Below are 16376 nucleotides of genomic sequence, written 5' to 3'. Positions count from 1 at the left end.
AGAGACTAGGGCCCAGCGGGACTTGACATCTTTCCGCAGGGCCTGCAAGACAGAGCTGTTCCACCAGGCCTTTGGTCAGGGCGCAGCCTGACTCTTTCCTTTGGCAATCTTCATAGAACTTTAGCCTAATGGTTGCCATCAATTTGAGTTGAATTAATTTTATACTGAACTGATTTTAGAATGTTGTACTATTTTATTGTTGTTAGCCGCCCTGAGCCCTGCTTCGGCTGGGGAGGGCGGGATATAAAGAAAAAAATATTATTTATTATTATTATTATTATTGGAAGCCTATCATATAAACCTCCATGATGGGAGCGCGACTGACAACTTCTTGCCACCTTATTTCCTGAAGGCAGCTATGTTTAGGGAAGTTTTTAATGTCTGATGTTTTAATGTATTTTTAATCTTTTGTTGGAAGCCGCCCAGAGTGGCTGGGGAAACCCAGCCAGATGGGCGGGAATGAATGAATAAATAAGTAATTATTATTATTCTTAGCCCTGTCGACATTTGTTTCAAGAGCAACTGGAAAGAAGCCGCATCTCCCCCAAACAAGTTTGCCTCTTAACTCCAAGAACCATGTGAAGGTCTCTTGCATGCAAACAGGCCTTCCCTTTCAATATGACATGCGACTAATTACGCAAACATGAAACCTTGCCTTGCCAACATGACGGCAGCCATCTGTTGGAGGAACTGCAGCTCATTCTCTCATGCCATGTTGCAAGCAAGGAGCCGTTTCCTGAGCCTAGACGTCGACAGCTCAGGTGCAGCCCCAAGAGGCTGCTGAAATGGCAGATGGATAGGGCTGTATCAGCAGCTGGTGACACCTGACATGTGGGCATGCTACCAAGGGCAAGGAACTACAAGCCAAACACACACACACACACACACACACACACACACACACAATGATGATGATTTCTGCCTCACTAAGGAATCATAATAGCAGATTTGCACGCCTTGCAGTCTTACGCAGTTCCTGTCCAATACAGTGATTGTCTCCCAATGCAGTCTCTGCTTTTGTCTTTAAAGCAGGTGTGGAGAGCCTTTTCTGCCAGATTTCCTCGTGGGCAATTTTCCAGCTACCACATACTGGGGAGGTGGGCAGTGGCACAATGCAAATAAATAAAAATCAAATTTTATTATTTATACCCTGCCCATCTGGCTGGGTTTCCCCAGCCACTCTGGGCAGCTCCCAACCGAATGTTAAAAACACAATACAGCATTAAACATTAAAAACTTCCCTAAACAGGGCTGCCTTCAGATGCCTTTTAGAAGTAAGATAGTTGTTTATCTCCTTAACATCTGATGGGAGGGCGTTCCACAGGGTGAGTGCCACCACCGAGATGGCCCTCTGCCTGGTTCCCTGTAACCTCACATCTCGCAGTGAGGGAACCGCCAGAAGGCCAACTCCTGACACCAAGCTGGTGCAAAATGCCTTGCTCTGCTTTCCTTTGGACCACATCAGCAAGGCCAGGAGGGGGATCTCATTGTCTGGGCACCCCAAGACTTCCAGACCCACTGCCCAGGCTTGCGCCCCAAGGAGGTCACTTCAGTGCTACCACAGCTGTTTGACTTCACTCCCAGAGATACACTCCACCGTCTCTCGAGGCAGACGGATGCCCACAACAGCTTGGCTTAAAGTAGAAATAGAAGTCTTGGATAAAGTCTAGAGCTAGCAGCCCTGGACTGAAGGTTACAAAAAGCCCCCGGCAGCACATCGTTTTAAGTTCTAAGGGATCTGGCAGTATGGTTAAAGGATGTTTTCTAGGGTACTGATTTTATTACTTGAAAACAGAGGTGAAGAACTGCAAGCATGGGGACTAAAACTGCTGCTTGCCTTCTATCACTGTGCCATTGAGAGCGTGCTCACTTATGGCTTATGTGTGTGGTACGGAAGCTGTACTACCCAGGACAGGATGGGGTTGTGCAGGGTTGTTAAGGCAGCAGAGAGCATTGTTGGCTGCCCACTCTCCACCTTAGAGCAGATTTATGCCACAAGGTGCCATAGGAAGGCACTGGACATAGTAAAAGATCCATCGCATCCTGGTCACTGTCTCTTCGAGCTCTTGCTGTCAGGACGGAGATACAGGACGATGAAGACAAGAACGAGCTGTCTTAAGAACAGCTTCTTCTCCAGAGCAATCTCAGCCCTGAATGGGAAGCCCGGACTTTGAAAGTCATCTAATCTCCCTTGCTGTATTATACTGTATTGATTAATTAGAGTTTTTATGGAGCAGTCAAGCAATTTCGTTGTCCCCGAAGGGAGCAATGACAATAAAGATATTATTATTATTATTATTATTATTATTATTATTATTATTATTATTAAATGCGCCCCTATTTAGCCTTTGGGACTAAGGTCCCAGGGCAGCTTACAGCATTTTGAAATGCAACATAAAAAATGGTGGGCAGCCAAACTGCAAAAATGACTCTTGCAAGGAAGATGGAAAGGGGGCACATGGGTGGAAACTGCCCACTTCTTCATGGTTAGACTGCAACCCACTATATACAAAGGCTGGAGTCACATCCATGGGCTTCTGCACATACTGGCATTGTGCCACTGGCCCCACCCCCAGTATGTGGTACCAAGAATATGGCCAACGAGGGAATGCAGCCCTTTTGGGAAAGAAGTCTTCCACACCTGCTTTAAAGACCTATGCAGGGACTGTGACTTGGGAAACAATAATCATATTGGACAGGAACTCCATAAGATCTTTAATCTTTAAAGCGGATCTGATCTACAGTTGCCCAGGCAACCTAATGTCCCGTGCTCAAAAACAAACAAAAACGGGATCTCATCTTCAACCAATGTCACCTTTGTGTCATTACTGCCCTTTGGAGACTTTCGTCATTGGTGGGACAACTCACATTTGGCACTATGCATGCATTAACAAATCTCTGCATATGAAGTCTTGCGTGCTCCCAAGCATTTTGAAATTCTTGCCAGTGACTCCCGAGTCTTCACTGCCCAGCTTACACCAGACGCAAGGAGATACAGTACACAAAATATATGTGGACCTACTGAAGAGTTGCAAGGAAAACTCTTTCTCTATTTTATTTCTTTGCTTCTGGCCCCCCCCCCCCACTTGCTGCAACTGAAAAGAGCAGCATTACTATCAAGTAGAAAACCAGGCTGACAGCAATTTAAAACACACACACAAGAACATAAATACAAATTAAGTGTTCTCAGGGGATATTTCCTCTTTCTCCACATCAGTCTGTCGAGAGAAACTTCTCGGTGAAAAGTGTCGTGAAAATACCCAATAAATTTATGTGCACATACAAAGAGATATCCTTTCTACAGAGTTCAAAGCACTGTTTCTGCCTGTAATGCGCACAGGGATTACACTGTTTGCACTGTTGCGGGAGGCAGAGGCAGCGGTGCAACCCAAGCCTTAGCATCGCCGTTGCTTCCAAATCAAATCCACTGCTAAGGGAAGGTGCCTGAGATTTCACCCCTCCCATATCCAAGAATCTGCTGATGTTCTCTGCTGATTCTCCAGAGAGGAGTGGGCGGTTTCTGCTCTCTACTTATTCCGCTCCAGCCTTACATCAGAGAGAGAGAGAGAGAGACTGAGTGTTAGAGAGAGATCATGTGTATAGATAAGGTTGCTGCTAAGAGCAGCTGCAGACACTCAGTGCAGTTCAGCATTTTCGTTTAGACCTCATTTAGCTCTGTACATAGTTGTGTATTATAGTTGTAGACAGAATAAAGAAGATATTCTACAGAGCTGCTCTCCGAGTCGTTTATGCTCTGCTATACTCTGCTGTACTCTGCTGTGCGACGACTGTCTTCTTGTTGGAGTGAATCCGGTGCTCACAACTCCAAGCTGTGAGTCCACAGCACTTTGACCTGTTCCTGTGCAGAAGGTGGTCTCTGGAAGTGCTACCCAGCTCGCCTAGCCCAGTCAGGGCTGAAGTGTGTGAGTCCAGTTGGTGGCACTGGCTCAAGGGCGATGCTGACAGTGCCAACCTTGCTTTAGAGCTGGCCAGACAACCAGCCACCAAAGTTCAAGTGGAAGGGAAGGTCTTCGGTACTATTCCAGAAGGTCCAAACTCATCTTGTCAACTCTTTACATGAATTTCTCCTCTCTTTCTGCCTGGATAAAAGTACGCGCCGCTCTGTCCTTTCGCCCCCAGTTCTTCACTCTTTTCGGCCGCACAGGGGAAAGGACTCTCCAACAAACTGCCGGCACATTGGGCACTGCTTGAAATATTTCACGCATTCATCACACAGGCAGGTGTGCCGGCAAGGGAGGAGCACCCAGTTGACAGCCCTGTTCTGGCAGACGATGCAGTCCTTGCTGTTTTCATCTGGCAGGTCCGCCTCGTCCTCAGCCAGCCCGGCTTTCTCAAGGAGGACGCGGTCCTCTGTCCTGTCACCCGAGGGAGGGCTGTTTAGAGATGAGGCGTTGCTGTTGGCAGACATGAAAAGTTGCTAGGGGTTGGGAACGGGAAGAGGCAGGGAGAAAACAGACAAATGTTTAGGCACAATACAGTGGTACCTTGGGTTACAGACGCTTCAGGTTACAGACTCCACTAACACAGAAATAGTACCTCGGCTTAAGAACTTTGCTTCAGGATGAGAACAGAAATCGTGCGGCAGCAGGAGGCCCCTTTAGCTAAGGTGGTGCTTCAGGTTAAGAACAGTTTCAGGTTAAGAACGGACCTCCAGAACGAATTAAGTTCTTCACCCAAGACCCACTGTACAGGGGTCAGCAAACTTTTTCAGCAGAGGGCCGGTCCACAGTCCTTCAGACCTTGTGGGAGACCAGACTATTTTTGGGGGGGGGGGGGAATGAACAAATTCCTATGCCCCACAAATAACCCAGAGATGCATTTTTAAATAAAAGGACAAATTCTACTCATGTAAAAACATGCTGATTCCTGGACCGTCTGCAGGCCATATTTAGAAGGAGATTGGGCCAGATCTGGCCCCTGGGCCTTCGTTTGCCTACCAATGGGCTAGGCTTACTGAGTGTGCGCAGAAAAACTTCATTGGGAAAAAGGAGGAACTGTTGAAAAGGTTTTCAGCAAATCCAAGAAAACTTGCTTTAGTTTTGATTCTTTAAAAAAATAAGATGGAAAAAGGTATGTTCTTTGTAGTCTTGCAAAATAGACTCATTAACCGTATGATACTTCATGCTATGCCTACTAAGTCCAAGCCATTTTGCAGCATTCGGGTTCCGTTAATATTAGAGACAATCTCCTTTCGTTTCACTGTGGTGGCTTGGTCAAATGGGGGTGGGGTTTTTCAGCTGAACCCCCAAAGCAAAATGAGAGGTGAAGGGAGAAGCAATTGGGGGGGGGGGCAGTGGGAAATTCAATATGTTAAGAGTACTGAAAGCAACACACCCATGCACACAAACACGGAGTGTGCTTCACTGCCCAGGTGTCAGGGGGAGGTCTGAAGACAAGGACTGGGGAATGTATTCTATGGCAGACCAACTTCTCTCTGATGGAGAGCTGGAAGGGGAATAGTCGCCGCCACCCCCACCCCTTGTCCACAGCATGATCAGAAGCAGAGAGAGAGAGACAGAAGCTGAACGGCTTAGGAAGGAGTTACTCAGTTATGAGATAATGACAACAGAACTGGAAGGGAGGGGGCAGCCCCCTTGAGTGTGGGGGACACCCCCCTCACCACGGACTCGGAGGTCCAAACGTATCAGAGAGCAAAGGAGTCAGAGGGAGGGAGGGAGGAACTTCCCATTGGTGCCTAAAATGCTGCGGAAGTCAGATTAGACTAGCCAACTGCCCTCCTTGCGGAGAGCTGTGTGCTTGTGCTTGCAACATGACGCTGTAATAAAAGGACTATAAATCTACCAACTGCTCGCTAATTCTTATCTGTGAAGTTACCAAAGGGAGGGGAGGACTCTCCATGCCTGACACCGGGTCTTCCATGTTTTGCAGCCCATGGGCATTTTCAAAATATGCCATGGGGAGACTCTGCTATGAAACTTAAGCTTCAGGGCTCCTAACCTAGAGAGGTCCCAGAAGTGGGTTTAGTTCACACTGCTTACAAAATTGTGCTTTAAAAAACTGCATCATGCATGTATATAACATTTCCCAAATTTTCCCAGGTTTCTAGCAAGAGAAAAGTAACTTGGCCTCCATGCACAGTAGGATTAGGTAACAGAAACAGCCTGCACCACTTCAGTTTGCATGTAGGCAATACTATTTTTTAAGTGTTCCCCTATGCGGAAAGGATCGTGCAAGTGGAAAGCTACAAACAGGAAGCAAGGGAGACCAAGGCCAAAATCTTCCTAAGGAGATTATAATTTTATTTTATTACTAATAAAACACCCTCCCATCAGATGTCAAGGAGACAGAGAACTACACAACTTTCAGAAGACATCTGAAGGCAAGTCCTGTATCGGGAAGTTTTTAACGTTCGATGTTTTATTGTGATTTTCTGTTTTACTGGAAGCTTCCCAGAGTGGCTGAGGAAACCCAGCCAGATGGGCGGGGTATAGATAATAAAATTATTATGATTATTTTATATTTTTTTACTTGCAGGTAGTGGTTTACAAAGGGGGAGAATTCAAAAATGTGACGGGTCACCTACAGTTCATCATCTCATCTCGTTCTACTGCATACCTGGGTTGCAACCAACTGCATTTGCAAAAATGCGTTTTGATCACTCTACAGTTGCGGAATTGGCATTTCTGGGTTGCAGAAATAAACTAGAGGGAAATGCAGAGATCGGTTACCCAGGGGCACCCTGCTCTACACCCAAGCCTAAGCGTCTCCAAGTTAGAAGAACGGTGTTAGTGGTCCTAGGAAATGATCTGCCTAAGTCTCTGGAGAGTTGCCGCTACTCAATAGTGTTAATATTGGACAGGGTGGGCAACTGGCCTGATGCAAACTGAGGCAGTTATTTCTAGCCACTTTTAAGATGTAAAACAAACCGCAACTCTATGATTCTATGATTCTATAGGAGTGCTCTGATGGTGTTTCCTGCTTGGCAGGGGGTTGGACTCGATGGCCCTTGTGGTCTCTTCCAACTCTATGATTCTATTCTATGATTCTAAATCCCAAAGCTTACCTTTAGATCATGAAATTGACCCTGGGCCATGAGGAGATACTGATACAGTATTCGACAGGAAAGCCTGTAACTGTCATCAGTAACGTGAATTATAGATACCATAGAAACCTATGAAAAGAAAAGCATTTGAATTCTATGCTGCTTATTGTTCAAACAACATCCAACCCGACTGTGAAGAACTTAAAAACAAGGCATTGTAGACGATGAAATAATGGATCAATCCTTAATCGTCATTTCCAAGCAGCTAATACCCATATCTTGTTTAGAATTGCCTTGATCACTTTGGGTTCAGATTCCAATATTCGTCCTGCCATACAGCCATCATTTTTACTAATATATTACACAGCACACACATACCCACCCCGAAACAGAGCACTGAAATTTATACGCCGTCTTTCATATTACATCATTTTAAGCGGAGGGGCAAAATTCCTTCCTCAATTTTAATGGCTGGTCTTAATTATTGATTTTATTTGCTGCTGCACGTCTTTGTTTAGGTTGCCTGTTTTTATGGGCTAGTGATAAATCTCAAAAGATTTATTAACCACTAGTAAGATTTTAACATAAAGTCCCAGAAATGGTTACAATGATATACGATAGTTACAGAAACGAATAAAATCATTACAATTATAAAAGCGTTCCAAATAGAATGCAACTGTATCTAAAGGTTTGTTTTGTTTTAGAAGCACCTCAGAGTGGATGCTTTTAAAAGTGAACTATACAACGTTCATTTTATTTCTTCATATAGAAATCATTGCAGCCATCAGTTTTCCTACTCTGGGTCTAGTGAAATCCCCGATGGTAGTAATTCTGCCTTATACTAAGGCCAATTAAGTAAACCAGTTCAACTTCATTAATTGCCTGCCCAAATTTCAGGTCCACCCAGGTAAAACTTATGCATGTGAAGTGATGGGTAATGAACTTTGTGACTATTTCCAGCAGACTAAAACAGACCTAGCTTCTCAATCTGTGGGATGTGGCAAGCTCTCTAATAACTAATTTTTTCCCTTATCTAATCCAAGGATCCAGGAGGAGATGTCATTTTAAAGAAGGAATAATGTTAGCACACACCAATAGCTATGACAAAAAGCAAAAGCAAGTCCCCTGCCAACTCTGTTCGACGTCAATTTTTCACAGACAATTCAAAGCAAACTCCTGTCCCAGTTCCTTTTCTCAAGAAAGAGGTTACCTACAATGTCATATATTTCTCTGTTGCCTTCATCCTCCAGCGTCAACAGTGCAACTAGCGGGTACCGAGATCTGGGCACGGGGCCAAAGTCAATGATTTGTGTCTCTTCGGGTACCTGGCAGTGCTTTCCCGCTTTGTCAGATGTCTTGATGCTTTGTTTGTGTCAAGGAACAGAACCGCAAATAAAGACAAATGCAATGTTTGTGCCACAGATGTTCTTGGACGTAGCGCACAGGCTGAGGCTCAAGGTGCACTCATGCATCAAACTTGGCTTTGCCCGGCACAGACGAACTCTGTTGCGTTCCATCTGTTACAAGCACAGAATTTAGCATTTGTTACAAAGTTCGGCCTCTGTCACGGCAATCCTATACATGTATATTCCAAAGTCTCACTGACTTCAGAGGAACTTACTGCATGGAGAGAAGGAATCAGATTAGTGCCAGCACCATCCGTTAAGAGTTTGGGTGTAATCTTCGACACCTCCCTCTCCATGGAGGCGCAGATTGCAGCTATAACAAAGGCGGCATTTTTTCATCTCCGCCAAGCTAAGCAGTTGGCTCCTTACCTCTCTCGCCCTGACCTAGCCACTGTGATCCACGCGACGGTCACCTCCAGACTGGATTATTGTAACTCGCTCTACGTGGGGCTGCCCTTGAGACTGACCCAGAAACTCCAGCGGGTGCAGAATGCTGTGGCGAGACTCCTAACAGGGTCCTCGCTGCGAGATCACATTCACCCAGTGCTATACCAGCTGCGCTGGCTCCTGGTGGAGTACAGGATCAGGTTTAAGGTGCTGGTTTTAACCTTTAAAGCCCTATACGGCCTAGGACCCTCATACCTACAGGACTGCCTCTCCTGGAATGTCCCACGGAGGACCTTACGGTCTTCAAACATAAACATCTTGGAGATCCTGGGCCACAGGGAGGTTAGGCTGGCCTCAACCAGAGCCAGGACTTTTTCGGCTGTGGCCCCCATCTGGTGGAATGCTTTGTCACAAGAGACTAGGGCCCTGTGGGACTTGACATCTTTCCACAGGGCCTGCAAGACGGAGCTGTTCTGCCAGGCCTTTGGCCAAGGCACAGTCTGACCCCCTCTCTCCTTCTGTAATCCTCATAGAACTCTAGCCCAATGGTTGCCATTAATTTGTCTCTGAATTAATTTTAGAATGAATTGATTTTAGAATGTATTTCAATTAATTGATTGTGATTTTATGTAAACTGTGTTATTTTTACAGTTGTTAGCCGCTCTGAGCCCGGCTTCGGCTGGGGAGGGCAGGATATAAATAAATAATAGTAGTAGTAATAATAATAATAATAATAATAATAATAATAGCTGAATAACTCAAGGGTTTGGGTCCCCCCCCCCCCACTTTTTAAGATTTCCAGTAGCCACAGGGAGATGGCCTCAGTGCTCTGAATGACTGCCACTCCCTGTGGTTAGCATGGGGAGAATAAATGATGCAAAAACCAAGAATGAGTTATGGAAGATTAGCAAATGCTTGCAAATCTGCTTTATTTACAAAATTGGGCCCAATCACAATTTGCCTTTTCTTAGTGCAAGATCTAAGTTACTATGGACTAGAATTTATATTTGTTATGGCAAAGGTAAAGGTAAAGAGTCCCGGGACGGTTAAGTCCAGTCAAAGGCAACTATGGGGTTGCAGCGCTCATCTCGCTTTCAGGCCGAGGGAGCCGGCGTTTGTCCACAGCTAGCTTTCCGGGTCATGTGGCCAGCAGGACTAAACTGCTTCTGGCGCAATGGAACACTGTGGCGAGTGCCAGAGCGCACAGAAACACCGTTTACCTTCCCGCTGCAGCGGTACCTATTTATCTACTTGCACTGGTGTGCTTTCGAACTGCTAGGTTGGCAGGAGCTGGGACAGAGCAACGGGAGCTCACTCCGTCGTGGGGATTCGAACCTCCAACCTTCTGATCGGCAAACCCAAGAGGCTCATTGGTTTAGACCACCTTTGTTATGGCAGACAACCATCAGCACCCAAGGGCTGACAAAAGACTGAGGAGATATCGATTTCCTGCTCCTTGATTGTGCAACTGCTACAAAGGAAGCTGTCTTGCATCGAACCAAACCATTGGTCCATCTAGTCCCGTACTGTTGACAATGATTGGCAGCTGCCATGGATTGAACATGAGACTTTTTGCATACAAAGCAGACCCTCTACCACTGAGCTATGTATCTTCCCCAAAGCAAACCAAGAGAATGCAATAGTTAAGCATGTCCACCGGCTTTCCATGATAGTGAAGCAGTGCATGTAGTAGCAGGGCAAATGGCCAAAGGGGCTGCTTTACGTTCTGCTGATCAGCTGTTTAGTGGCAGCCAAGCAGCGAGTTAAGAGGAAAGAGAGCTATGGCAGACAGCTTCCAAAGAATTAAGTACCTAGAGCCAAAAGGTATTCTTGCATTCAAGTTAATTCTCCAATTTACACATTCATTTCTATGTGCAGCAAAAAGGAAGACTTCCAAACTGCAGCCCACTCTTGTCCTCACCCTGTACAGAGGTGAAAGGAGAAATGAACCTCAAAACCTTTTAATAATGAGGTTTATATTCTAAATAATGAGGCTGTTGATTTTAAATAGAAGGAAGACTGATGGGCAGTAAGGGCACTAGACACCCATTCTCTGGAATCTCCTCTCCTGGCTTTCTCAATTTTTTGCTAGATCCATTGGGGCTAGAAACCTGCTTTAGATGATTTGCTTAGAAGCAGAGCTTTTCAACATTCTGCAGCTCTACAAAAGCAAAGATACGCAACTCTGATCAAAGGATACCAATACTGTTGGCGGTAGAGATATTCGTCATACACTGCATCCTCAAAGGCCTGTGGCGTTTTTATTCGAAAGCAGTAAGCATGTTTCTGCAGAGCTTCGTGGATCTTCTGCACGCTGCAGCCCCAGTAGCATGTAAGGAGGCAGTCTTCCAGGCAATCAGGCACCAGCGTTATGCCATCTTATGAAGAGGGGGGAAAGAAAAGAACATGGAGTCACAAACAGGAGTTTTGAAAACTGAAAGGTCCAAAGGTTGGGGGGAAACCCATTATATCAATTGCAAATAACTATGTAGCAGGGAAAGCATCGTTTTTGATGAAAATCACCAAGTCCCTAAATCTTTCATGCTTGACAGCTCTTCTTCAAGCGATGAAAGGGCTTTTCCAGACAACAGATGAATTTGCCATCAGGTTTTTGAAACGTAACACACAAGTCATCGCCAATGGATTAAAAAAAATATATTTTTTTTACTGGATTTCTCCCGTAAACAGTAAATCCAGATTAGATGGGGGAAATAAACAGTCTGCCATTTGGATGTCAGAGACTTGGTGAGACCACCACAGAAAACTTGAATGTGTGAGGAGCGCCCAAAATTTTATTTCATAGAAAGTAACTTCATAAAGGGGAACACGGGTGGCGCTGTGGTCTAAACCACTGGGCCTAGGACTTGCTGATCAGAAGGTTGGCGGTTCGAATCCCCGTGATGGGGTGAGCTCCTGGTGCTCAGTCCCTGCTCCTGCCAACCTAGCAGTTCGAAAGCACATCAAAGTGCAAGTAGATAAATAAGTACCACTCCGGTGGGAAGGTAAACGGCGTTTCCGTGTGCTGCTCTGGATCGGCAGAAGCGGCTTAGTCATGCTGGCCACATGACCTGGAAAGCTGCAGACAAACGCCGGCTCCCCCGGCCAGTAAAGCGAGATAAGCGCGCAACCCCAGAGTCGTTCACGACTGGACCTAATGGTCAGGGGTACCTTTACCTTTTTAACTTCAGAAAACATGCAACTTCTTTGAGCAAGACTAAGTTCAAAGCACATTTAGATTGTTTGTCTCTGAGAACAGGATGCTGGAATAAATGGGCCTTTGCTCTGTTCCCTGTTAATGTGTTTGCATCCTGTCATCCCTCTGGCACAGAGCACAGGTACCCATGAGATTAGTGGCATTTTCATGCTGACATGCTCATACTGACAGTGTAAAACCTACATTAGCAAGGATGCCAGTTCACAGTACACGGTGTATCTCCTCTGCATGACCATATGCTAGAAGAAATAAATATAGTCAAGCAGATCAAGGAAGCAATAATCTCTTTGCAGGGGCCAGCTTAAACTGGGTCAGCTCATTTCTGTTAAAAGGGTCTTACAGGGATAGTTGCTACGGGTGAATCGATAGCCGGCGCTTGGCATAGCAGGGGAGGGGGAGGGGAGAGAAAATTTGAACAGCAACCAAAACACACAATCTACTGACTTGAAACTGAAGCCGTTTCCAGGTTTTTTATTTCCAAGCTGAATGGGTTTTTCACCTGCCGCATCTGTTTCTGGGACACTTTCACAGTCGATTCAGCTTCGTCTGAATTTCTCAGAATCACAGGAACGTCCCACCCAAACCTAAGCAGCACGAAATGAAATCAACAGAAACGCTTAATATTAACAACAGTCAAATCTGGTGAAGGTACAGCCAAAAGGCAACAACTGTCTTAAAACAAAATAACTCAATCTTCAACCCCTGTTGTATTTGCTCCTCGATGAAATGGACCCTCTGCATGTGGATTTTACCACAGGGCTGGGCTATCACTTGCTCCCTCCTGTTAAAAATGCAATCCACGCACCCCCAGCAATGGAAAAAAAAATTGTGCACCTCCATGTTCTGCGCACATCCCTTCCATTTACCGGTACCCCCAGCCTCCTTGCTTTGAGCAGCTCCTATCCCTCCTAAACTCTACTCCCCTAACACCCATTTAGGGGGCTCTTCCTCACCCAACCCTGCAGACAGCTATGTGAGTCTCAAAATTATCCTACTCACAAGATTGTTGTTAAGTTTGACTGGCATAGCATATTGTGGGCTAGGGTCAAGGTCCCTGGACACTTCAGGTGGGGCTCATGTTAAATGTTATAGTATGTCCCTCCATCTGCACTAAATGTATGGCTTTCATAGATTTATATATATTTGTGTCAGTGTGTAGATATATTGCATCATTTTAAAATTGCTTTTAAATTATTGTTTCCCCTCCCATGTTTTCAGTTGTTCTTACTTTTGATTCTAAGCTGCCTGTCATGGGGAAAGACAGGGTATAAATATGTATTTTTGTGTTTTTATATTGTAAACCACCACGTGATCCTCAGCTAAAGGGAGGTATCGGAACAATAACAATAATCTCTGCTACCACAACCTAGCATCCTCTCCCCACTTTCCCAGATGTAGCAGCCTCTCATCCCCTTAGAGCTTTATTACGTTTCCAACAATGATTTTCTACATGTTTTATGGCTTTTCCCATTTTAACTGTGTTTGTTTTCAATTTGTGAAATCTGCCTTGAGTCTCTGTCTGGGAGGAGAGAAATAATAATAATAATAATAATAATATGCCTCCCTCCCTCAGGTATAGAATCATAGAATCCTAGAGTTGGAAGAGACCACAAGGGCCATCGAGTCCAACCCCCTGCCAAGCAGGAAACACCATCAGAGCACTCCTGACATATGGTTGTCAAGCCTCTGCTTAAAGACCTCCAAAGAAGGAGACTCCACCACACTCCTTGGCAGCAAATTCCACTGTCGAACAGCTCTTACTGTCAGGAAGTTCTTCCTAATGTTTAGGTGGAATCTTCTTTCTTGTAGTTTGATCCATTGCTCCGTGTTCGCTTCTCTGGAGCAGCAGAAAACAACCTTTCTCCCTCCTCTATGTGACATCCTTTTATATATTTGAACATGGCTATCATATCACCCCTTAACCTCCTCTTCTCCAGGCTAAACATGCCCAGCTCCCTTAGCCGTTCCTCATAAGGCATCGTTTCCAGGCCTTTGACCATTTTGGTTGCCCTCCTCTGGACACGTTCCAGTTTGTCAGTGTCCTTCTATAGTATACCTGAAGGAGCATCTCCAGCCCCATGATTCAGCCAGGACACTGAGGTCCAGCACCGAGGGCCTTCTGGTGGTTCCCTCACTGCGAGAAGCAAAGCTACAGGGAACCAGGCAGAGGGCTTTCTCAGTGGTGGCGCCCGCCTTGTGGAACGCCTTCCCATCAGATGTCAAGGCAATAAACAACTACCTGATGTTTAGAAGACATCTGGAGGCAGCCCTGTACAGTGGTACCTCGGGTTAAGAACTTAATTCGTTCCGCAGGTCCGTTCTTAACCTGAAACTGTTTTTAACCCGAGACACCACTTTAGCTAATGGGGCCTCCCACTGCCGCCGCACGATTTCTGTTCTCATCCTGAAGCAAAGTTCTTAACCTGAGGTACTATTTCTGGGTTAGCGGAGTCTGTAACCTGAAGCGTCTGTAAACCTGAAGCGTCCGTAACCCGAGGTACCACTGTATAGTGAAGTTTTTAATGACTGATGGTTCAATGTATTTTTAATCTTTTGTTGGAAGCCACCCAGTCTGGGGAAGTCTGGGGAAACCCAGCCAGATGGGCAGGGCATAAAGAATAAATATTGTTGTTGTTGTTGTATTATTATTATTATAGCAGCATCCTCCCCCCAGCCACTTTCCTTAGAGCTTTATTACATCTCTAACGACTATCTTTCTATACGTTTTATGGCTTTCCCCGTTTTATTTGTGTTTGCTTTCAATTTGTGAAAGCCGCCTTGAGTCTCTGTCTGGGAGGAGAGAAATTAATAGTAGTAATAATAATAATAATAATAATAATATGCCTCCCTCCCTCCACAGCTCCCCATCTTCCGCTTACCCCCCTCCATTCACTGGAATAAATTTCTCCCCCCCCCCAGCCAAGCCCCCTCCCCTCCCTGGCCCCCCCCTCCTCCTTGCTCCCCCCTCCCCCGTGACCTCTGACCCCCCACCCCGCTCCCCACTGACCAGCCCATGACCAGGCCGCTGGTGACCAGGAAGCAGATGAAGACGACGGAGATGTAGAAGAGGGGCGAGTACTCGTACAGCGCCACCAGGAACGCGGCAGCCATCGGGGAGAAAGAGGCGCCGCCGCCGCCGCCTCAGCCCCTCTTTGTTGTCGGGCCACAGCGCCTGCGCGAACGAACCCCGCGCATGCCCGCCAGGGGCCAACGAAGCCCCCGCAGATGCCCTTTCTTCCCTTCCTCTTTGCCCTTCGTTCTCCGCTCCCCCCGTCAAACGCTGCGCGGTACGTGAGGGGCGGAGCCTCAACCCCTTCACAAACTACAGCTCCCAGAATTCCACGGGGGCAGCCGGGGGCATCATATAGCGCTTGAAATGGATAGCGCAGGTGGAATGTGTGTGGCCAGATCTGGACACATCGGAGAAGCGTTTCCCTTTAAGGCGCTGTAAATTTGAACAGGGAAAAGAGGTAGAGGAAAAACCCGGGACTCCACGTCGCCATCTGGTGGCAATAATAATAATAATAATAATAAAAAAAAAATAGTTATTTATAGCCTGCCCATCTGGCTGGGTTTCTCCAGCCACTCTGGGCGACTTTCAACAGAATATTAAAACACAATAGTCTATTAAACATTAAAATCTTCCCTAAACAGGGCTGCCTTCAGATGTCTTCTAAAAGTCTGGTAGTTGTTGGCACAATGTTATATCGCATATAGAATCATAGAATCCTAGAGTTGGAAGAGACCACAAGGGCCATCGAGTCCAACCCCCTGCCAAGCAGGAAACACCATCAGAGCACTCCTGACATATGGTTGTCAAGCCTCTGCTTAAAGACCTCCAAAGAAGGAGACTCCACCACACTCCTTGGCAGCAAATTCCACTGTATATACAAGGCATATACGTAAATTGCTTTTTCTTTAGCAGTCTAGCTGAGTCCTGTGTATGAGAGAGAGAGAGAGAGAGAAAGAAAGAAAGAAAGAGAGAGAAGCATAGAATCATAGAATTGTAGAGTTGGAAGGGACCCTGAGCACTATCCAATTAGACCAATTAAACTTTTTATTGCACTAGCCATAGGCCATGGCATCATTCAGAAGGAGAACTGAGCATCATCCAGTTCAACCCTCTGCCATGCAGGAATATGCAGCTGTCCCGTGTGGGGATCGAACCTGCAACCTTGGCATTACCAGCACCAGCCTCTAACCTAATCAGTATTATCAACTGATATTTTATTGGGGGGGGGGTATATGCGTATGTGTGTGCGTCAGGGAAAGAGGAGTGATGTAAATATAATGGTAATTATTGTTATTAGCTGTTTCTTCTTCTTCGGCGATCACTTGTAGCCGA

At 45.9% G+C, this 16376-nt stretch overlaps 1 protein-coding gene across 1 annotated transcript; it reads right to left on the bottom strand.

Annotated features, from left to right (window-relative positions):
* Window positions 1-2698: 2698 nt before the first annotated feature.
* CGRRF1 (cell growth regulator with ring finger domain 1) lies at window positions 2699-15266 on the bottom strand. Its single transcript, XM_080992180.1, has 6 exons — window positions 15039-15266; window positions 12476-12615; window positions 11018-11195; window positions 8239-8386; window positions 7046-7153; window positions 2699-4438 (listed from the first exon to the last, which is right to left on the bottom strand). The coding sequence occupies exons 1-6, from the start codon at window positions 15140-15142 to the stop codon at window positions 4145-4147; spliced, it is 972 nt and encodes a 323-aa protein (XP_080848306.1). The 5' UTR covers window positions 15143-15266; the 3' UTR covers window positions 2699-4144.
* Window positions 15267-16376: the final 1110 nt, after the last annotated feature.

This window comes from Podarcis pityusensis (genome assembly GCF_964106645.2).
Source record: "Podarcis pityusensis genome assembly, chromosome: 1".
NCBI lineage: Eukaryota > Metazoa > Chordata > Lepidosauria > Squamata > Lacertidae > Podarcis > Podarcis pityusensis.
Note: the sequence above shows the minus strand (reverse complement) of the source record. Positions and strands in the feature narration are given on the sequence as shown.

What these genes read in the sequence shown, in the direction of transcription:
- CGRRF1 (XM_080992180.1), bottom strand. Translation starts at nt 15,142, where the DNA reads ATGGCTGCCGCGTTCCTGGTGGCGCTGTACGAGTACTCGCCCCTCTTC. An exon ending in GGAAACGGCTTCAGTTTCAA is followed by an intron (nt 11,196 to 12,475) that starts GTCAGTAGATTG and finishes CCTCTTCATAAG; the next exon opens with ATGGCATAACGCTGGTGCCT. An exon ending in GTCAATTTCATGATCTAAAG is followed by an intron (nt 4,439 to 7,045) that starts GTAAGCTTTGGG and finishes CCCAACCCCTAG; the next exon opens with CAACTTTTCATGTCTGCCAA.